Source organism: Anolis sagrei, chromosome 3 (assembly GCF_037176765.1).
Source record: "Anolis sagrei isolate rAnoSag1 chromosome 3, rAnoSag1.mat, whole genome shotgun sequence".
Taxonomy (NCBI): domain Eukaryota; kingdom Metazoa; phylum Chordata; class Lepidosauria; order Squamata; family Dactyloidae; genus Anolis; species Anolis sagrei.
Genome location: NC_090023.1, coordinates 2,791,130 through 2,814,684, shown reverse-complemented (window position 1 = coordinate 2,814,684; position 23,555 = coordinate 2,791,130). Strand labels below are relative to the sequence as shown.

The following is a 23,555-nucleotide window of genomic DNA, read 5'->3' as shown; positions in this document are numbered from 1 at the left end:
CTTCTAAAGCAGTGGTTCTCAACCTAGGGTCCCCAGATGGTTTTGGCCTACAACTCCCAGAAATCCCAACCAGTTTACCAGCTGTTAGGATTTCTGGGAGTTGAAGGCCAAAAACATCTGGGGACCCCAGGTTGAGAACCACTGTTCTAAAGACTGTATAGCAGTGGTTCTCAACCTTCCTAAGGCTGTGACCCCTTAATACAGTTCCTCATGTTGTGGTGACCCCCAACCCTAAAATTGTTTTCGTTGCTACTTCATAACTGGAATTTTGCTGCTGTTATGAATCAACATGTAAATATCTGATAGGCAGGATATATTTTCATTCTCTGGACCTTGGAAGTTGTAGTTGCTGGGATTTATAGTTCACCTACAATCAAAGAGCATTCTGAACTCCTCCAGAGATGGAAATGATCCAAACTTGACACGCAGAACGCCCATGACCAGCAAAAAATAATGAAAGGGGTAGTTGAGCATTGGCCTTGAGCTTGGGAGTTGTAGTTCACCTATATTCAGAAAGCACTGTGGACTCAAACAATGATAGATCTAGACTAAACTTGGCACGAATGCTCAATATTCCAAAATGGGAACACTGGTGGAGTTTGGGGAAAATAGAGATATGATAGCCATGTATAAATATGTGAGAGGAAGCCACAGGGAGGAGGGAGCAAGCTTGTTTTCTGCTTCCTTGGAGACTAGGACGCGGAACAATGGCTTCAAACTACAAGAGAGGAGATTCCATCTGAACATGAGGAAGAACTTCCTGACTGTGAGAGCCGTTCAGCAGTGGAACTCTCTGCCCCGGAGTGTGGTGGAGGCTCCTTCTTTGGAAGCTTTTAAGCAGAGGCTGGATGGCCATTTGTCAGGGGTGATTTGAATGCAATATTCCTGCTTCTTGGCAGAATGGGGTTGGACTGGATGGCCCAGGAGGTCTCTTCCAACTCTTTGATTCTATGATTCTATGATTCTATGACCTTGACATTTGGAAGTTGTAGTTGCTGGGATTTGTAGTTCACCTACAATGAAAGAGCATTCTGAACCCCACCAACGATAGAATTGGACCAGACTTTCCCACACAGAACTCCCATGACCAGCAGAAAATACTGTGTATCTTGATGGTCTTTGGCGACCCCTCCAACACCCCCTCGCGACCCCCCCCCAGGGGTCCCAACCCCCAGGTTGAGAAACACTGCTGTATAGGAAAATCCTTAGGGCCTCTCACTCGAGGCACCCCGGCTTCCCGCTGGGCACAAAGAGCACGTCCTGTTCAAAAGCCAATTGCTATAGGCCCAGCGCGTGACAACACAATACTAAACTACAAGCTATTTACAAGAGCAGAATAAAACACGTCCGTTTGCTCGCTGTACATCGCTAGAAGTTCTGACCACACGGCAATCTGATCTTGTGTAATGTAAACAAATGTAAACACGTTACCGGAACATTCCAAAGTTACGCTTTAGGACTCAAGCACAGCTTTATGCTTTCAATTCTTGCTTTTGATGGCTCTTCCTCTCCCCGCAGGAACCATCCAGCTCCCGAGCGGCATGCTGGGCATCATCCTCGGAGGCGCCATCATGAAGAACTGCCACCTCAGCCTCCGCTACGCCACCATCATGTCCATATTCGGGCTGGGCTTCTGCGTCCTCTTTGACATCCCCCTCCTCTTCCTGGGCTGCCCCACGCATGCCGTGGCCGGCCTTGACCCCTCCGGAAGGTACAGTGGCTTGCTGGCTTTGCTTTGAGAGACCCCACCCAATGGTTGTGGATTGGAAAAGGGTGTGATAACCACTTTCAAGTCCAAGCATCCTCAGCGAGGGGTGTCTTTTTAAATTTTATATTTGTCGTGTCAGAGCAACCAGTCCATTATATATTACATTTCTAACAGAACAAAGCAAACAGACAGAAAAATACACATCTTGTGAGTTTGGTAGTTGGTTAAATGTCCTTTGACCAGTATCTGGCCACTTGGAGTGCCTCTGGTGTTGCCACAAGAAGGTCCTCCATGGTGCATCATGTGGCAGGGCTCAGGTTGCATTGCAGCAGGTGGTCAGTGGTTTGCTCTTCTCCACACTCGCATGCTGAGGATTCCACTTTGTGGCCCCATTTCTGAAGGTTGGCTCTGCATCTTGTGGTGCCAGAGCGCAGTCTGTTCAGCGCCTTCCAAGTCGCCCCGTCTTCTGTGTGCCCAGGGGGGAGTCTCTCATCTGGTATCACCCATGAATTGAGGTGCTGGGTTTGGGCCTGCCACTTTTGGACTCTCGCTTGCTGAGGTGTTCCAGCGAGTGTCTCTGTAGATCTTAGAAAACTATTTCTAGATTTAAGTCGTTGGCGTGCTGGCTGATACCCAAACAGGGGATGAGCTGGAGATGTCTCTGCCTTGGTCCTTTCACTATTGGCTGCTACTTCCCGACAGATGTCAGGTGGTGCAATACCGGCTAGACAGTGTAATTTTTCCAGTGGTGTAGGGCGCAGACACCCCGTGATAATGCGGCATGTCTCATGAAGAGCCACATCCACTGTTTTAGTGTGGTGAGATGTGTTCCACACTGGGCATACATACTCAGCAACAGAGTAGCACAGCGCAAGGGCAGATGTCTTCACTGTATCTGGTTGTGATCCTCAGGTTGTGCCAGTCAGCTTTCGTATGATATTGTTTCTAGCACCCACTTTTTGCTTGATGTTCAGGCAGTGCTTCTTGTAGGTCAGAGCACGGTCCAGAGTGACTCCCAGGTATTTGGGTGCGCTGCAATGCTCCAGTGGGATTCCTTCCCAGGTGATCTTCAGAGTTTATTTAAATATATATATAAGATCAATTGGGAGAAATGTACTGTGCTACGCTTAAGAACAAAAAAAATTTGAAATGCATGGAAGACACCCAGCTTGAAAACTGTTCAAATTTACAATAGCAGGTTCAATTAGGGAAATTTTATACAGAACATTCTGTAGAAGATATTAGGCTTGTGCAATCTGGGTAAATTGCAAACCGGGTTGTTGTAGGTTTTTTCGGGCTATATGGCCATGTTCTAGAGGCATTCTCTCCTGACGTTTCGCCTGCATCTATGGAAAGCATCCTCAGAGGTTGTGAGGTCTGCAAAAATTGCAAACTGTTTCGGTCTCAGATTTTGATGGGGGTCCCAATCCGTTTTTTGGGAGCCTCCTGAATTCGGGAGGTCAGAAATCAACATAGAATCCTAGAGTTGGAAGAGACCTCATGGGCCATCCAGTCCACCCCCATTCTGCCAAGAAGCAGGAATATTGCATTCAAATCACCCCTGACACAATATTCCATAACCACTTAGACAAAGGGTTAGAAGGCATGATCATTAAGTTTGCAGATGACACCAAATTGGGAGGGAGAAACAATACTCCTGAGAACAGGAGCAGGATTCGAAATGGTCTTCACAGATTAGAGAGATGATGGGCCAAAACTAACACAATTCAGTTCAATGGGGACAAATGCAAGAGATTCCACTTTGGCAGAAAAAAGGAAATGCAAAGAGACAGAATGGGGGGGGGGGGGTGATGCCTGGGCTGAGAGCAGGACATGAGAAAAAGATCTTGGGGTCCTCGTGGACAGGAGGTTGAACATGTGCCAATAATGTGATGTGGCAGCAAAAAAGTCCAATGGGATTGTGACCGGCTTCAACAGGAGCCTAGTGTCTAGGTCTAGGGAAGTCCTGCTCCCCATACTCTATTCTGCTTTGGTTAGACCACACCTGGAATATTGTGTCCAATTCTGGGCACCACAATTCAAGAGAGATGTTGACAAGCTGGAATGTGTCCAGAGGAGGGCGACTCAAATGATCAAGGGTCTGGAGAACAAGCCCTATGAGGAGCGGCTTAAGGAGCTGGGCATGTTTAGCCTGAAGAAGAGAAGGCTGAGAGGAGACATGTATAAATATGTGAGGGGGAGTCATAGGGAGGAGGGAGCAAGCTTCCTTTCTGCTGGGATGGAGACTAGGACACAATGGAGCCATGGCTTCAAACTACAAGAGAGGAGATTCCATCTGAACATGAAGAAGAACTTCCTGACTGTGAGAACCATTCAGCAGTGGAACTCTCTGCCCCGGAGTGTGGTGGAGGCTCCTTCTTTGGAAGCTTTTGAACAGAGGCTGGATGGCCATCTGTCAGGGGTGATTTGAATGCAATATTCCTGCTTCTTTTCAGAATGGGGTTGGACTGGATGGCCCATGAGGTCTCTTCCAACTCTTTGATTCTAGGATTCTATGAAGTTCCTGATTGTGAGAGCTGTTCAGCAGTGGAACTCTCTGCCCCGGAGTGTGGTGGAGGCTCCTTCTTTGGAAGCTTTTGAACAGAGGCTGGATGGCCATCTGTCAGGGGCTCTTTGAATGCAATATTCCTGCTTCTTGGCAGAATGGGGTTGGACTGGATGATGGCCCAGGAGGTCTCTTCCAACTCTAGGATTCTATGATTCTATGAACTTCCTGACTGTGAGAGCTGTTCAGCAGTGGAACTCTCTGCCCCGGAGTGTGGTGGAGGCTCTTTCTTTGGAAGCTTTTGAACAGAGGCTGGATAGCCATCTGTCAGGGGTGATTTGAATGCAATATTCCTGCTTTTTGGCAGAATGGGGTTGGACTGGATGGCTCATGAGGTCTCTTCCAACTCTTTGATTCTATTATTCTATGTTTATATGGATATGCTTCTCCTTGGAAGCGAAGTGGAATCTCTGTCTCTGGAGGTTTTCAAGCAGAGGCTGGATGGCCATCTGTCAGGGGTGATTTGAATGCAGTATTCCTGCTTCTTGGCAGGATGGGGTTGGACTGGTTGATGGCCCAGGAGGTCTCTTCCAACTCTTTGATTCTATGTTTATATGGATATGCTTCTCCTTGGAAGTGTAGTGGAATCTCTGTCTCTGGAGGTTTCCAAGCAGAGGCTGGATGGCCATCTGCCAGGGGTGCTTTGAATGCAATATTCCTGCTTCTTGGCTGAATGGGGTTGGACTGGATTATGGCCCAGGAGGTCTTTTCCTAGTCTTTGATTCTCTGATTATATGGATATGCTTCTCCTTGGAAGTGTAGTGGAATCTCTGTCTCTGGAGGTTTTCAAGCAGAGGCTGGATGGCCATCTGTCAGGGGTGATTTGAATGCAGTATTCCTGCTTCTTGGCAGGATGGGGTTGGACTGGATGATGGCCCAGGAGGTCTCTTCCTAGTCTTTGATTCTATGATTCTATGATTATATGGATATGCTTCTCCTTGGAAGTGTAGTGGAATCTCTGTCTCTGGAGGTTTCCAAGCAGAGGCTGGATGGCCATCTGTCAGGGGTGATTTGAATGCAGTATTCCTGCTTCTTGGCAGAATGGGGTTGGACTGGATGATGGCCCATGAGGTCTCTTCCTAGTCTTTGATTCTATGATTATATGGATATGCTTCTCCTTGGAAGTGTAGTGGAATCTGTCTCTGGAGGTTTCCAAGCAGAGGCTGGATGGCCATCTGTCAGGGGTGATTTGAATGCAGTATTCCTGCTTCTTGGCATAATGGGGTTGGACTGGATGGCCCAGGAGGTCTCTTCCTAGTCTTTGATTCTATGATTATATGGATATGCTTCTCCTTGGAAGTGTAGTGGAATCTCTGTCTCTGGAGGTTTCCAAGCAGAGGCTGGATGGCCATCTGTCAGGGGTGCTTTGAATGCAATATTCCTGCTTCTTGGCAGAATGGGGTTGGACTGGATGGCCCAGGAGGTCTCTTCCAACTCTTTGATTCTATGATTATATGGATATGCTTCTCCTTGGAAGTGTAGTGGAATCTCTGTCTCTGGAGGTTTCCAAGCAGAGGCTGGATGGCCATCTGTCAGGGGTGATTTGAATGCAATATTCCTGCTTCTTGGCAGAATGGGATTGGACTGGATGGCCCAGGAGGTCTCTTCCTAGTCTTTGATTCTATGTTTATATGGATATGCTTCTCCTTGGAAGTGTAGTGGAATCTGTCTCTGGAGGTTTCCAAGCAGAGGCTGGATGGTCATCTGTCGAGAGAGCTTGGATTGTGTCTTCTTGAAGGGAGTTGGACTGGAGGGAGGGCCCTTTTATTCTCCTCCAACTCTGATTTCCTTTGGGTTTAATAATACTATTTTTCCCTCCCCAGTTCTGGACCAGAACAACTCTTTGCAAATTGCAACCGCCAGTGCAACTGCTCCTCCTCGGCTTTCAACCCCGTTTGTGGTCAAAACAACATTGAATACGTCACGCCTTGTTTCGCCGGCTGCTCAGGTCTAGACTATAATGCCAAATCACAGAAAATTCTGGTAAGTACAAAGTTGTTATCTGCTTTTAGCATCCTGGATGCAACGAGAGAGATTGTTTGGGAGATACACCCTTAGATACTCTAAGGGTGTATCTACACTGTAGAATTAATGCAGTTTGACACCACTTTAACCACCATGGCTCAAAGCTCCAGGATATATTGGGATATATCAATTCATAAGGTTTTGAGCCGTCTGTGCCATAGCACCAAACTATAACTCCCACAGTTCCATAGCATTGAGCCATGGCATTCATTAGACCAATGAGAACAAGCCCTATGAGGAGCGGCTTAAGGAGCTGGGCATGTTTAGCCTGAAGAAGAGAAGGCTGAGAGGAGATATGATAGCCATGTATAAATATGTGAGAGGAAGCCACAGGGAGGAGGGAGCAGATCAAGGGTCTGAAGAACAAGCCCTATGAGGAGCGGCTTAAGGAGCTGGGCATGTTTAGCCTGAAGAAGAGAAGGCTGAGAGGAGATATGATAGCCATGTATCAATATGTGAGAGGAAGCCACAGGGAGGAGGAGGGAGCAAGCTTGCTTTCTGCTTCCCTGGAGACTAGGACGCAAGGGAACAATGGCTTCAAACTACAAGAGAGGAGATTCCATCTGAACATTAGGAAGAACTTCCTGACTGTGAGAGCCGTTCAGCAATGGAACTCTCTGCCCCGGAGTGTGGTGGAGGCTCCTTCTTTGGAAGCTTTTAAGCAGAGGCTGGATGGCCATCTGTCAGGGGTGATTTGAATGCAATATTCCTGCTTCTTGGCAGAATGGGGTTGGACTGGATGATGGCCCAGGAGGTCTCTTCCAACTCTTTGATTCTATGATTCTATGATTCTATGAATGTTTCTCAACCTGGGGGTCGGGACCCCTGGAGGGGTCGTGAGGGGGTGTCAGAGGGGTCACCAAAGACCACAAGAAAACACAGTATTTTCTGTTGGTCATGGAGGTTCTGTGTGGGAAGTTTGTCCCAATTCAGTCGTTGGCAAGGTTAAGAATGCTCTTTGATTGTAGGTGAACTATAAATCCCAGCAACTACAACTCCCAAATGTCAAGGTCTAGTTTCCCGAAATCCCACTAGTGTTTACATTTGGGCATATTGAGTGTTTGTGCCTAGTTTGGTCCAGATTGATCATTGTTTGAGTCCACAGTGCTCTCTGGATTTAGGTGAACTACAACTCCCGAACTCAAGGTCAATGCCCACCAAGCCGTTCTAGCATTTTCTGTTGGTCATGGGATTTCTGTGTGGCCAGGTCTGATTCAATTCCATCGTTGGTGGAGTTCACAAAGCTCTTTGATTGTAGGCGAACTATAAACCCCAGCAACTACAACTCCCAAATAACATCAGCGATGATGCCAATGCAAAAATATAGCAGTTCTTCAGAAGTGTTTTCTGTCAGTGACCCAAAACATCTACTTTCCCATAGAATCATAGAGTTGGAAGAGACCTTGTGGGCCATCCAGCCCAACTCCCTGCCGATTGTTTTATTAATTCAAGAAACAGGAAAACATCTTGTGTGTGTGTTTGTGTGTGTGTGTGTGTGTCATGGGGTATCTGTGTGTGTGTGTGTGTGTGTGTGTGTGTGTGTGTGTGTATATATATATATATATATATATGTCATAAATAAAGTAGTCTTCAAGAAAAGTAACATATTTGGTTTACTCACAACCTTCATGTATTCAGCATACAGGTACATAACTTGTCAATGCAGTTTCAGATAGGTTTGAAGTAGTTTTCTCTGTGTAGATAACACAGGGCATCTTTCTTACAATCAGCAGCAACATGGGTTTGCTCTTAACAGTCCAAAGTCTAAGTAGGTAAAATACAGTCTTAATAGTGTAATGCAGTGCTTCTCAACCTGGGGGTCAGGACCCCTGTGGGGGTCACAAGGGGGTGTCAGAGGGGTCACCAAAGACCACAAGAAAACACAGTATTTTCTGTTGGTCATGGAGGTTCTGTGTGGGAAGTTTGTCCCAATTCAATCGTTGGCAGGGTTCAGAATGCTCTTTGATTGTAGGTGAACTATAAATCCCAGCAACTACAACTCCCAACTGTCAAGGTCTAGTTTCCCCAAACCCCACTAGTGTTTACATTTGGGCATATTGAGTGTTTGTGCCTAGTTTGGTCCAGATTGATCATTGTGTGAGTCCACAGTGCTCTCTGGATTTAGGTGAACTACAACTCCCGAACTCAAGGTCAATGCCCACCAAGCCGTTCTAGCATTTTCTGTTGGTCATGGGATTTCTGTGTGGCCAGGTCTGATTCAATTCCATCGTTGGTGGAGTTCACAAAGCTCTTTGATTGTAGGCGAACTATAAACCCCAGCAACTACAACTCCCAAATGACATCAGAGATGATGCCAATGCACAAAATATAGCAGTTCTTCAGAAGTGTTTTCTTTCAGTGACCCAAAACATCTACTTTCCCATAGAATCATAGAGTTGGAAGAGACCTTGTGGGCCATCCAGTCCAACCTCCTGCTGATTGTTTTATTAATTCAAGAAACAGGAAAACATCTTGTGTGTGTGTATGTGTGTGTGTGTGTGTCATGGGGTATCTGTGTGTGTGTGTGTGTGTGTGTGTGTGTGTGTGTGTGTATATATATGACATAAATAAAGTAGTCTTCAAGAAAAGTAACATATTTGGTTTACTCACAACCTTCATGTATTCAGCATACAGGTACATAACTTGTCAATGCAGTTTCAGATAGGTTTGAAGTAGTTTTCTCTGTGTAGATAACACAGGACATATTTCTTACAATCAACAGCAACATGGGTTTGCTCTTAACAGTCCAAAGTCTAAGTAGGTAAAATACAGTCTTAATAGTGTAATGCAGTGCTTCTCAACCTGGGGGTCGGGACCCCTGTGGGGGTCGCGAGGGGGTGTCAGAAGGGTCGCCAAAGACCATCAGAAACCATAGTATTTTCTGTTGGTCATGGGTGTTCTGTGTGGGAAGTTTGATCCAATTCTATTGTTGGTGAGGTTCAAAATGCTATTTCATTGTGGGTGAACTATAAATCCCAGCAACTACAACTCCCAAATGCTGAGGTCTATTTTCCCCAAACTCCACCAGTGTTCACATTTGGGGATATTGAGTGTTTGTGACAAATTTAGTCCAGATCCATCATTGTTTGAATCCACAGTGCTCTCTAGATGTAGGTGAACTACAACTCCAAAAAATCAAGGTCAATGACCACCAGACCCTCCCAGTATTTCCTCTTGGTCATGGGAGTTCTGTGTGCCAAGTTTGGTTCAATTCCATTCTTGGTGAACTTCAGAATAGTCATTGATTGTAGGTGAACTATAAATCCCAGCAACTACAACTCTAAAATGACAAAACCAGTCCCCCTAACCCAGTGTTTCTCAACCTTCCTAATGCCCTGACCCCTTAACACAGTTCCTTATGTTGTGGTGACCCCCAGCCATTAAATTATTTTCATTGCTACTTCATAATTGTAATTTTGCTCCTGTTATGAATCGTTATGTAAATATCTGATATGCAGGATTTATTTTCATTCACTTGACCAAATTTGGCACAAATACCCAATATGCCCAAATTTGAATACTGGTGGGGTTGGGATGGGAGGATTGGTGGGAGGGTGGGAGGATGGGGTTTGGTGGGCATTCACCTTGAGTTTGGGAGTTGTAGTTGTACATCCAGAGAGCACTGTGGGCTCAAACAATGATGAGTCTGTACCAAACTTGGCACAAATACTCAATATGCCCAAAATTTGTGCACTGGTGAAGTTTGGGGGAAATAGACCTTGACATGGGGGAGTTGAAGTTGCTGGGATTTATAGTTCACCTGTATTCAAAGAGCATTCTGAACTACACCAACAATGGCCTTGAATCAAACTTGGCACACAGAACTCTCATGACCAACAGAAAATGCTGGAAGGGTTTGGTGGGCATTGACCTTGGGTTTTAGAGTTGTAGTTTGCCTACATCCAGAGAGCACCGGGGACTCAAACAATGATGGATCTGGATCAAACTTTGCACGAATACTCAATATGCCCAAATGTGAACACTGGTGAAGTTCGGGGGAAATAGACCTTGATATTGGGGAGTTGTAGTTGCTGGGATTTATAGTTCACCTACTACCAAAGAGCATTCTGAAGCCCACCAACGATAGAATCAGGCCAAACTTCCCACACAGAACTCCCATGACCAACAGAAAATACTGTCTGTGATGGTCTTTGGCGACTCTCTGGCACCCCCTCGTGACCCCTTCAGGGGTCCCGACCCCCAGGTTGAGAACCACTGCCCTAACCCTACCAGTATTCAAATTTGGGCGTATCGGGTATTTGGGCCAAATTTGGTCCAGTGAATGAAAATGCATCCTGCATATCAGATATTTACATTATGATTCATAACTAGTGAAATTACAGTTATGAAGTAGCAACGAAAATAATGTTATGGTTGGGGGTCACCACCACATGAGGAACTGTACTAAGGGGTCGTGGCATTAGGAAGGTTGAGAGCCACTGGTCTAATGGAATCTGAGCTCTGAGCAGTCTCAGATCTGATCATGTGGTCTGCAGTCCCTCCCACAACCTCAAGAAACAGAGACTAAAGGGAAAACTGCATACCAAAACATATTGAATACAGCAAGCAAACAGAATCATACAAACAAATTACTAGTGAAGTCTTGAAGAAGGTTGCTATTTCCAACAATTCCCTGCTGGCCTCACGCCTTTCTTGTCTCCGGTTGTTGTCTCCCTTCAGAATTACACCATGTGCAACTGCATTATCGTGGATGGGGCCCTTGGGTATGCGCGCCCTGGCACCTGCGGAGGCCAATGCTCCCATTTCCTGTTGCCGTTCGTGATGATCACCTGCATATCGGGGTTCATGGCCTGCCTCTCCCACACGCCGGCCTTCATCATGGTCCTCAGGTAGCTGCAGATTGCAATGCTGCATTTTCACTGTGTGCCTCTTGTATTCAATTTCCAAGTAATTTTTATTAAGCTTTTACTAGTAAAATAGAGGATAGGGCGGAAACAAGGGAAGGAAAAAGCAAAAGAACTGGGGACAATAGATTATTGGTTAATGTATTGTCAAAGGCTTTCATGGCTGGAATCACTAGGTTCTTGTGGGTTTTTTCGGGCTATAGGGCCATGTTCTAGAGGCATTTCTCCTGACGTTTCGCCTGCATCTATGGCAAGCATCTTCAGAGGTGTGAGGTCTGTTGGAAGTAGGAAAAATGGGTTTATATATCTGTGGAATGGCTGGGGTGGGGCAAGGAGCTCTTCCCTGCTGCAGTTAGGTGTGAATGTTCAGCTGATCACCTTCATTAGCATTTGAAGGCCTGCCTGAGCCTGGGAAAATCTGTTGCTGGGAGGTGTTAATCTGTGCCTGGTTTTTTCCTCTCTGTTGTTTAGCTGTTGTAATTTTAGAGTTTTTTAATACTGGTAGCCAGATTTTGTTAAATTTCATGGTTTCCTCCTTTCTGTTGAAATTGTCCACATGCTTCTTGTGGATTTCAATGGCTTCTCTGTGTAGCCTGACATGGTGGTTGTTGGTGTGGTCCAGCATTTCTGTGTTCTCAAATAATCTGCTGTGTCCAGGCTGGTTCATCAGGTGCTCTGCTATGGCTGACCTCTGGTTGAAGTAGTCTGCCATGCCTTTCATGTTCCTTGATGCGTGTCTGGGTGCTGCGTTTGCAGCTGTGGACAAGTCTACATAGGGACCACCAAACGCAGCACCCAGACACGCTTCAAGGAACATGAAAGGCACTGCAGACTCCTTCCTAAGAGATTTGCAGCATTTCCCGAAGGCAATGCTGATGGCATCCTCCCAAAGTCATAGAATGATAGAGTTGGAAGAGACCCCATGGGCCATCCAGTCCAACCCCTGACAAGAAGCAGGAATATTGCATTCAAAGCACACCTGACAGATGGGAAGGAGATTCCACCTGAACATTAGGAAGAACTTCCTGACTGTGAGAGCTGTTCAGCAGTGGAACTCTCTGCCCCGGAGTGTGGTGGAGGCTCCTTCTTTGGAAGGCTGGATGGCCATCTGTCAGGGGTGATTTGAATGCAATATTGGGGTTGGACTGGATGGCCCACCGGGTCTTTCAATTCTATGATTCTAAAACTCTGAGAGGCTGTGAGGGGATGATTTGCCAAAAGTCACTCAGTGAGTTGAGCACGGGCTAGAATTTGATTTCTCAAGTTCCAGTCATCCATCTTTCTTTCTTTCCTTCCTTCCTTCCTTCCTTCCTTCCTTCCTTCCTTCCTTCCTCCTTCCTTTCCCCCATTTGACCCAACTATTATCCTTTCCTTTTCAGGACTGTTAAGCCTGAAGACAAATCCTTTGCCATCGGCATCCAGTTCATGCTTCTCCGAGTTCTGGGTAAGTCAAATCCAAGGGTCGCCTCTTTACTGGGGTCCATATTTGGGATTTAAAGACATGCTCAATCTGGCCTCAGAGACTAGAACTTCCCTCATAGCTACACTGGGGACTCGAAAATCCCCAAATTCCACACTTCTTCTTATGCCAAAAATGGGATAGCTAAGCTCAGTTTAGGATTTCAGCACCTTGGTTAGTTCTCCAAGCTGCACCTTTAAGGCAGAGCTTTCCAAACTTCATGTTGATGACATGCTTTTTAGACCGGCATCTTTTCATGACAAGGTAATTCAGTTTTACCAGCAAACTGGAGGTTAAACTATCCCCTTATGAGCGATTCATACAAAATTAACCGTTAATATAATACATGAGATATGGACATTTTCACTCCACACTTGTTATTGCAACAGTTGATTCATAGAATCATAGAATCAAAGAGTTGGAAGAGACCTCCTGGGCCATCATCCAGTCCAACCCCATTCTGCCAAGAAGCAGGAATATTGCATTCAAATCACCCCTTACAGATGGCCATCCAGCCTCTGTTTAAAAGCTTCCAAAGAAGGAGCCTCCACCACACTCCAGGGCAGAGAGTTCCACTGCTGAACGGCTCTCCCAGTCAGGAAGTTCTTCCTGATGTTCAGATGGAATCTCCTTTCCTGTATAGAAACCTAGAATCCTAGAGTTGGAAGAGACCTCCTGGGCCATCATCCAGTCCACCCCCATTCTGCCAAGAAGCAGGAATATTGCATTCAAATCACCCCCGACAGATGGCCATCCAGCCTCTGTTTAAAAGCTTCCAAAGAAGGAGCCTCCACTACACTTCAGGACAGAGAGTTCCACTGCTGAACGGCTCTCACAGTCAGGAAGTTCTTCCTCATGTTCAAGTGGAATCTCCTTTCTTGTAGTTTGAAGCCATTGTTTCGTGTCCTAGTCTCCAGGGAAGCAGAAAGCAAGCTTGCTCCCTCCTCCTCCCTGTGGCTTCCTCTCACATATTTATACATGGCTATCATGTCTCCCCTCAGCCTTCTCTTCTTCAGGCTAAACATGCCCAGCTCCTTAAGCCGCTCCTCATAGGACTTGTTCTCCAGACCCTTGATCATTTTAGTTGCCCTCCTCTGGACACATTCCAGCTTGTCAATATCTCTCTTGAATTGTGGTGCCCAGAATTGGACACAATATTCCAGATGTGGTCTAACCAAGGCGGAATAGAGCATGGGGAGCATGACTTCCCTAGATCTAGACACTAGGCTCCTCTTGATGCAGGCCAAAATCCCATTGGCTTTTTTTGCCGCCACATCACATTCCTGGCTCATGTTTAACTTGTTGTCCACGAGGACTCCAAGATCTTTTTCACACGTACTGCTCTCGAGCCAGGCATTGCCCCCCATTCTGTGCATTTCGTTTTTTCTGCCAAAGTGGAGTATCTTGCATTTGTCCCTGTTGAACTTCATTTTGTTAGTTTTGGCCCTTCATCTCTCTAACCTGTCAAGATCGTTTTGAATCCTGCTCCTGTCCTCTGGAGTATTGGCTCTCCCTCCCCATTTGGTGTCATCTGCAAACTTGATGATCCTGCCTTGTAGCCCTTCATCTAAGTCATTAATAAAGAGGTTGAACAGGACCGTTTTGGTTAGACCACATCTGGAATATTGTGTCCAATTCTGGGCACCACAATTCAAGAGAGATATTGACAAGCTGGAATGTGTCCAGAGGAGAGCGACTAAAATGATAAAAGGTCTGGAGAACAAGCCCTATGAGGAGCAGCTTGGGGAGCTGGGCATGTTTAGCCTGAAGAAAAGAAGGCTGAGAGGAGACATGATAGCCATGTATAAATATGTGAGAGGAAGCCACAGGGAGGAGGGAGCAAGCTTGTTTACTGCTTCCCTGGAGACTAGGACGCAATGGAGCAATGGCTTCAAACTACAAGAGAGGAGATTCCATCTGAACATGAGGAAGAACTTCCTGACTGTGAGAGCCGTTCAGCAGTGGAACTCTCTGCCTCGGAGTGTGGTGGAGGCTCCTTCTTTGGAAGCTTTTAAACAGAGGCTGGATGGCCATCTGTCAGGGGTGATTTGAATGCAATATTCCTGCTTCTTGGTAGAATGGGGTTGGACTGGATGATGGCTCATGAGGTCTCTTCCAACGTTTTGATTCTATGATTCTATGATTCTATGACTGTGAGAGCCATTCAGCAGTGGAACTCTCTGCCCCAGAGTGTGGTGGAGGCTCCTTCTTTGGAAGCTTTGAAACAGGGGCTGGATGGCCATCTGTCAGGGGTGATTTGAATGCAACATTCCTGCTTCTTGGCAGAATGGGGTTGGACTGGATGATGGCCCAGGAGGTCTCTTCCAACTCTTTGATTCTATGATTCTATGATTCAGCAGTGGAACTCTCTGCTCCGGAGTGTGGTGGAGGCTCCTTCTTTGGAAGCTTTGAAACAGAGGCTGGATGGCCATCTGTCAGGGGTGATTTGAATGCAAAATTCCTGCTTCTTGGCAGAATGGGGTTGGACTGGATGGCCCATGAGGTCTCTTCCAACTCTTTGTTTCTATGAGTCTATGATTCTAAGCTAGCCTGCCAAGGTAAGGGGGTCATTACATTGCCTTTCTCACAATATGGATCTCTGTTTTGTTCTGCCTTTGAAGCCTGGCTTCCGGCCCCGGTCCTCTACGGCAGCGCCATCGACATGTCCTGCCTTCTGTGGCAGATCAAGTGTAAGAAGAGAGCGGGCTGCAGGTACTACAACAACACCTCCTTCCGGCAGAAGTAAGCCCTCTTCCTTCTTCTCCTTACAAAGCAGCCGGCCAGTTCGGTTCAGGTCTGCCAGAGGATCAAAACATGCACAGATATCTAGAACGACAAACACAAAAAACTGCAGATTGCAAATCACAATTTCTATATTACAGGAAAATCTTCATTAAACGTAACGTGGGAACAGTAACACTACTAAGTAGTAGGCCTGGGTAACAACGCAAAAATTTGTTTCTAAAATCGATTTGTAATTGGGGTTTTTTTTTGTTTCGATATTTAAAATAATTACAAAACTTTCCCAAAAAAAAGTTTCGGTATTTACGAAATTTCGTAAATATTTACAAAACATTTTGTAAAGATGGCGCCCTTTTTTTTTTCAATATTTTTTAAATATTTTTTAAATTTAATTATTAATTTAGTAGAATAGGGATTAATTATTATTAATTATTATTAAGGAGGGAAGGCAGGCACTCACTCTGGCGGGCCCTCTCGCTCGCCGCTCGCTCGCCCCTCTCGCTCCAGCAGACAAGAGTTCTTCCTCCCACCCTGAACATTATTCCACAGACATTATTGCCTAGTTTCCAACAGACCTCACAACCTCTGAGGATGCCTGCCATAGATGTGGGTGAAATGTCAGGAGAGAGTGCTTCCGCCCCTCTCGCTCCAGCAGACAAGAGTTCTTCCTCCCACCCTGAACATTATTCCACAGATATATCAACCCCACTTGCCTAGTTTCCAACAGACCTCAACCTCTGAGGATGCCTGCCATAGATGTGGGTGAAATGTCAGGAGAGAGTGCTTCCGCCCCTCTCGCTCGCCGCTCGCTCGCCCCTCTCGCTCGCCGCTCGCTCGCCCCTCTCTGCAAGCATCGGCAGGCGGCCATCTTACGTATTTCCGAAATGGATGGAAATACAAAATTTTTTGGCGCCTGCCGTTTCGATATTTAAAAACACTTCCAGGTTAAAAAAAATGTTTTGTAATCGTTTCGTAATTCAAAAATTAACGAATTTTTTAACGAATTACGAATTAACGAAACGAATTGACCAGCCCTACTAAGTAGTAATTGTTTATAAGGTTGCTTATCAATATTGCTTGAGAACTTGAGACCCCGTGGCCACTTGCTGGGCCCATCCTCGACCGGTTCATCCCGCTGGACACAGGGACTGTCGATAGGCTCATAGCTGCAGCTTGACCAGCCACTTGCTCCCTCGATCCGTGTCCCTCTTGGTTGGTGAAATCCTGCTTTGAGGGATTACGTGACCCTCTGCTGAAGATCATAAACAGCTCCCTTGAGCAAGGAGTCTTTCCAGAGGGTTTAAAAGAGGCGGTGGTCTCTCTCTCCCCTGCTGAAGAAACCAGATTTAGATTCCTCGGTTCCCTCCAGTTACTGCCCAGTTTCGAACCTCTCGTTCCTGGGCAAGGTGATTGAGAGGGCAGCAGTGGAGCAGTTGCAGCAATTCCTAGACGACACAGCCGGACTAGATCCCTTTCAATCTGGCTTCCGTGTGGGGCACGGGACAGAGACTGTGCTGGTCTCCATCACAGATCACCTTCGATGCCAGCTTGACCAGGGCGGGTCAGCGCTGCTTGTGTTATTGGATCTCACAGCAGCATTGGACACAGTCGACCACAATCTTCTGACCCACGGCCTTGCTGTTGCTGGAGTCAGGGGGAGAGCTTTAAACTGGCTCTCCTCCTTTCTCCACAACCATGGACAGCGAGTGGAGAGGGGAGGCCTGGTCTCTGAGAGGTCCCCCCCCTCTCTCTCTTGTGGGGTTCCTCCTCAGGGGGCCATTATGGGTTGGGGATCAGCTGGTTTTCCCTGTAATAGGCAGTAAGAGCACCTAGAGCTTCGGAGAGCTTCTGTTCTACCATCTCAAAGCTCCCTGCTTGAGCAGTAATGGCACGATCATCAGCATAGATGAAGCTCTCTGTCCCTTCTGGCAGTGGCTGGTCATTTGTGTAGATGTTGAACATGGATGGAGCAAGTACGCTCCCCTGAGGCAGGCCGTTCTTCTGTTTCCGCCACCTGCTTCTCTGGTCCTGGAACTCAACAAAAAAGCTCTCCTCCTTCCTTCACAACCGTGGACAGTGAGTGGAGAGGGGAGGCCTCGTCTCTGAGAGGTCCCCTCTCTCTCTCTCTCTTGTGGGGTTCCTCCTCAGGGGGCCATTCTCTCCCCTCTCTTGTTTAACATCTATATGTGACCACTTGCTCAGCTGGTTCGAGGTTTTGGGCTGGAGTGTTATCAGTATGCTGATGACACTCAGCTGGTGCTGAAGATGGAAGGCCGACCGGACTCTGGACCCGATTGTTTCCCTCAGTGCCTCGAGGCCGAGACTGGATGGCTGCGTGCCAGCAGGTTGAGGGTGAATCCAGCAAAGACGGAGGAGATCCTATGGCTGGGTCAACCGGGCAGTGGGGACGTCCAGCTGCCCACCCTGGATGGCGAGGCGTTACGCCCGTCATCATTGGTCAAGATTCTGGGAGTCCTTTTGGACCCTCTGCTGAGGATGGAGACCCAGGTCTCTCTCCGCCGTGAGCAGAACCGCCTTCTTTCTTTCACCTGCGGCAGGCTGGACGGCTGGCCCCCTCCCTGTCCAAGGAGGACCCAGCTACGGTGATCCAGGCCAAGACTGGACTACTGTAACGCCCTCTACATCGGCCTTCCTCTGTTGGTGATCCGGAAGCTCAAGTTGGTACAAAATGCAGCTGCTGGGCTTCTTGCGGGAATTCCGATGAGATGCCACATGACCCCAATCTTCCTGCAGCTGCATTGGTGACCCATTGAGCACCGGATCACTTTCAAAGGGATGGGACTCACCTTGAAGGCCTTGCATGGTCTGGGGCCGATGGACCTGAGGGACCGCCTCACCCCCTCCCAACCCCAGAGATCCCTCCGTTCTGAGGACCAAGATCTATTGGAAATTCCCAATGTCAAGACCTTGCGTCTAACAGCAACCAGACACAGAGCCTTCACAGCAGTGGCACCATCACTCTGGAATACTCTGCCACCCGAAGTCCATGCCTTGTGGGACTTAGCAGCTTCCCGCAGGGCATGGAAGACAAACCTGTTTCGACAGGCTTTTAATGTTTGATAGTGTTGTTTTTAAATTGTTTTAAATTGCTTTTAAATTGTGTTAGATTTTAGCCATTCTCGTAAGCTGCTCCGAGCCCCAGGGGAGTGGCCGCATAGACGTTTGAATAATAAATAAATAAATAAATAAATATACATCTAAAGAAGTTTGAACGAAGTTTGGTATCATGCTCTCTGTCTTGTTCTGGCTCCCCAGTTACATCGGCATCCAACTTGCATACGAGTTCAGCTGCCTCATCGCCTTTTGCATCCTGTACTTCCTTTTCCAACGGCAAGAGAAACAGGAAGAAGAGGAGAGGAGTCGCGCTGGAGGTCCAGAAACGAGCGCCGAGACCCGTACGTGATCCCTGCTTTGGGTGGACTTCAGTTTCCGTGGCCGGACTGGTTTCCCTCTGAGATGGGAACAGGACGAGACTGAGGGCAGAAGGAGCTGCCCTGTGGCACTTTTGGATCTAACCCTTTGGCCCGTTCCTTCTTTTCTACATAGAACTTGGAGTTAGCGGCTCCGGTGCCCTTCTTCCAAAAGGGGCCATCTATATCATAATATTATTATGAATAAATACCTAATCTATCTGTCAGTCAGTAATCATGACATTACCCAGTCTGTCTTTACCTATGGAATCCCTGCTTGGATGAAATAATATAAATTGCTTTTCTGACGAAAGATGTGACGCTTCTAATTTGGAGGTCGTGTAGAGGGGAGGAAGTCCAGAATGAAGGTAAGGTTGGGCTTATGGCTAATTGGTGTGTCTTGGCATTGAGACTGCACTGGGACTTGGCATCCTAAACATTAGGAAGAGCTTCCGGATGCTGAGAGCTGTTTGACAGGGGAATATAGACTGCATGGGAGTCTGGAGGCTCTGAGGCAGAGCCTGGTTGGCTGTCAGCTCACAACAGCCGTTCCCAATAATGACACAGGACTCCAATCCGTAATCAGGGGCGGCTCGTTCATTACGCGAAGTAAGCGGTCGCAGAACACTTTTTTTTGCCAGGGGCGCAGAGGTGCCTCTGTAAATGCCCCTCGACCGCCGCTTGAGGAGCGCCCCCTCAGCTCACAACAGCCCTAGCAGTCCGGGGGGAGCCTCAGCTTTCTTGCCTCGCTGCCGGGTGATCCTCTTCCCAAAGGGGCTGGGCCCTTGAGCCTCGCCTAGCCCCTCTCGTTCCTGCTCCACCTGGCCACCGGGTGCGCGAGCAGAGCCCGCGCTCAATCGTTCTCCACGTTCAATCCCTTCCCCATGACCGGCTCCCTTTCCTGATCCCTCGGCGCTCTCCTCTCCCCAATCCGGGGGTGGGCTGAGGGGCGTAGCCACCGCGCCTGGCCCACTTTGGGTTCGGAGGCATGTCTGAAGACCCCAGCGTGCACACCAAAAGTTGCCTCTTCTCCTGACTTTCTCTTCAGCCATTGGGACCAAGAGAGAGAGAGAGAGGATGTGGACAAGATACTTGGAGGAATGAGACCCACCACGTCCATCCTAGACCCCTGCCCATCCTGGCTTATAAAGGAGGCCAGAGGGGGATTGGCCGAGTGGGTAACAGTGGTGGTTAATGCCTCCCTTCGGGAAGGCAAGATTCCAGCGAGCCTAAAACAGGCTGTTGTAAAGCCGCTGTTGAAGAAACCATCACTCGACCCCACTAAATTGGACAACTTTCGGCCTGTTTCCAATCTTCCCTTCTTGGGCAAAGTCATGGAAAGCGTGGTGGCCTCACAACTCCAGGTATTCTTGAGAGACACGGATTATCTGGATCCGGCACAGTCTGGTTTCAGACCGGGACATGGTACCGAGACGGTCTTGGTCGCCTTAGTGGATGATCTGCGCCGGGAGCTAGACAGGGGGAGTGTGTCCCTGTTGGTGCTCCTGGACCTCTCAGCGGCCTTCGATACCGTCGACCACGGTATTCTTCTGGGGCGCCTTGCAGAGATGGGTCTTGGGGGCACTGCTCTGCAGTGGCTCCGGTCATTTCTGGAGGGTCGTACTCAGAAGGTGTTGTTGGGGGACTCCTGTTCAACGCCACGGCCGTTGACCTGTGGCGTTCCTCAGGGTTCCATCTTGTCCCCCTTGCTGTTTAACATCTACATGAAGCCGCTGGGTGAGATCATCCGGAGTTTCGGGGTACGGTGTCACCTGTACGCAGATGACGTCCAACTCTGTCACTCCTTCCCACCTGCTACTAAGGAGGCCGTCGAAGTCCTGAACCGGTGCCTGGCCGCTGTAATGGTCTGGATGAGGGCGAACAAACTGAAACTAAATCCAGACAAGACAGAGGTACTCCTGGTCAGTCGCAAGGCCGAACAGGGTATAGGGTTACAGCCTGTGCTGGACGGGGTCGCACTCCCCTTGAAGGCGCAGGTTCGCAGCTTGGGTGTGACCTTGGACTCATCGCTGAGCCTGGAGCCTCAGGTTTCAGCGGTGACCAGGGGAGCATTTGCACAGCTTCGGCTCGTGCGCCAGCTGCGCCCGTATCTTGGGAAGTCTGACTTGGCCACGGTGGTACACGCTCTTGTCACATCCCGCCTGGATTACTGCAACGCTCTCTACGTGGGGCTGCCCTTGAAGACGGCCCGGAAGCTTCAGCTAGTCCAACGCGCGGCAGCCATGTTGTTAACGGGAGCAGGACGCAGAGAGCATACAACGCCCCTGCTGTCCCAGCTCCACTGGCTGCCGATTTGCTACCGGGCCCAATTTAAGGTGCTGGTGTTATCCTACAAAGCCCTAAACGGTTCCGGCCCAAAATACCTTGCAGACCGCATCTCGGCCTACGAGCCCACGAGGGCCTTGAGATCATCCGGGGAGGCCCTTCTCTCGGTCCCGCCTGCCTCACAGGCACGCCTGGCGGGGACGAGGGAGCGGGCCTTCTCGGTGGTGGCCCCCCGGCTGTGGAACACCCTCCCTGCTGAAGTTAGACAGGCGCCCTCCTTGATGGCCTTTCGTAGGGGCCTGAAAACATGGCTCTTCGAGCAGGCCTTCAACTGAGTGTATCATAGAGTGACACTGGAATGAACTAGGACTACGAATTTCGGCTATGACCCCAGGATTTGACGAAGCGGATTTTTAGTATAAGTATATGTTGTGTTATATGTGTCTGGTTTGTATTGTCGTGATTCACTGTACACTGTCCTTCTTTGTTGCTGTTCACCGCCCCGAGTCGCCCTCGGGCTGAGAGGGGCGGTCAATAAATGCAAGAAATAAATAAATAAATAGAGAGAGAGAGAGAGAGCCCCTCCGACTGGAGGAATCTCCCACCTCCGCTCCCTCCTTTGTTTTTGCGCCTACCTTCAGGAAAGGTGGGCATCTCCACCTCTCTCTCTCTCTCTCTCTCTCTCTCTCTCTTGGTCCCAATGGCTGAGGAGAAAGTCAGGAGAAGAGGTGACTTTTGGTGCACACGCCGGGGTCTTCAGGCACGCCTCCGGACCCAAAGCGGGCCAGGCAAGGGAGCAAATGCGGCAAGTGTAGTTACTGGGATGTATAGTTCACCTACAATCAAAGAGCATTCTGAACTCCACCAATGATGGAATTGAACCAAATATGGCACACAGAACTCCCACGACAAACAGAAAATATATATCAATGATTGGGGGGGGGGCGCCAAAATACTGTTTGCTTACCGTTGAAAATTACCTAGGGCCGCCTCTGTCCGTAATCAATCAGAAACCTTTACTGCTGGACATTCGGACACAAAGAAATCCAGGATTGACCAGCAGCCGCCGGTCAACCCTTTTATACACTCCCCCACATTCGAAATCCCCCTTCCCGCCAGCCAGGAATCCCGCGCAACGTTCCCGCCAAATGCCAACTGCTATCCCCGAGGTCACCAGCTGCACAGTTCTTATCAGAGTTGTATGTCAGGATCCTGGTTTTTTAGCGCCAAAACCGAAGGCCTGGAAACCGGCTCCTGACATGATGTCCTCCTCCTCTTCTTCTTCCTGGATAGGAAATCATAGAATCATAGAATCATAGAATCATAGAATCAAAGAGTTGGAAGAGACCTCCTGGGCCATCATCCAGTCCAACCCCATTCTGCCAAGAAGCAGGAATATTGCATTCAAATCACCCCTGACAAATGGCCATCCAGCCTCTGCTTAAAAGCTTCCAAAGAAGAAGCCTCCACCACACTCTGGGGCAGAGAGTTCCACTGCTGAACAGCTCTCACAGTCAGGAAGATCTTCCTCATGTTCAGGAGGAATCTCCTCTCTTGTAGTTTGAAGCCATTGTTCCATTGCGTCCTAGTCTCCAGGGAAGCAGAAAACAAGCTTGCTCCCTCCTCCCCCTCCCTGTGGCTTCCTCTCACATATTGATACATGGCTATCATATCTCCTCTCAGCCTTCTCTTCTTCAGGCTAAACACGCCCAGTTCCCTAAGCCGCTCCTCATAGGGCTTGTTCTCCAGACCCTTGATCATTTTAGTCGCCCTCCTCTGGACACATTCCAGCTTGTCAATCTCTCTCTTGAATTGTGGTGCCCAGAATTGGACACAATATTCCAGGTAAAGTGGTCTAACCAAAGCAGAATAGAGGGGTAGCATGACTTCCCTAGACCTAGGCACTATGCTCCTATTAATGCAGGCCAAAATCCCATTGGCTTTTTTTGCCGCCACATCACATTGTTGGCTCATGTTTACCTTCCTCCCCACGAGGACTCCAAGATCTTTTTCACACGTACTGCTCTCGAGCCAGGCATTGTCCCCCATTCTGTATCTTTGCATTTCATTTTTTCTGCCAAAGTGGAGTCTCTTGCATTTGTCCCTGTTGAACTTCATTTTGTTAGTTTTGGCCATTCATCTCTCTAATCTGTCAAGATTGTTTTGAATTCTGCTCCTGTCCTCTGGACTAGTGGCTATCCCTCCCAATTTGGTGTCACTACTACATTCCTTCTTCATCCAGTGATCCTTGGTACTTTTTTAACAGGCTACAATGGAACGTTGTGTGTACCTTTCCCAAAACCTTTGGCAGTCGCAACTTACACGTGACATCGTTGATTTTGTTGGATATCCTAAATGGACCAATATACCAAGGGGATAATTTCTTGGATGGGGCATCCAGCTTGAGATTTTTGGTGCTTAGCCAGACCAAATCCCCCTCCTCCAACTTGCCCCCTTCCCTTCTCTTTCGATC

General features: G+C 48.1%; 1 protein-coding gene across 1 annotated transcript in view; it reads left to right on the top strand.

Moving 5' to 3' along the window:
- The window catches only part of SLCO2B1 (solute carrier organic anion transporter family member 2B1), a 149,380-nt gene extending 130,357 nt beyond the window's left edge, over positions 1 to 19,023 (top strand). Inside the window, exons 10-15 of the mRNA XM_067466410.1 lie at positions 1,519 to 1,711; positions 6,098 to 6,257; positions 10,980 to 11,149; positions 12,544 to 12,608; positions 15,245 to 15,365; positions 18,642 to 19,023. Coding sequence (XP_067322511.1) covers positions 1,519 to 1,711; positions 6,098 to 6,257; positions 10,980 to 11,149; positions 12,544 to 12,608; positions 15,245 to 15,365; positions 18,642 to 18,789 — 857 coding nt within the window. The 3' untranslated portion in view covers positions 18,790 to 19,023. The remainder of the gene's footprint in view (positions 1 to 1,518; positions 1,712 to 6,097; positions 6,258 to 10,979; positions 11,150 to 12,543; positions 12,609 to 15,244; positions 15,366 to 18,641) is intronic.
- The last annotated feature ends 4,532 nt before the right edge of the window (positions 19,024 to 23,555 follow it).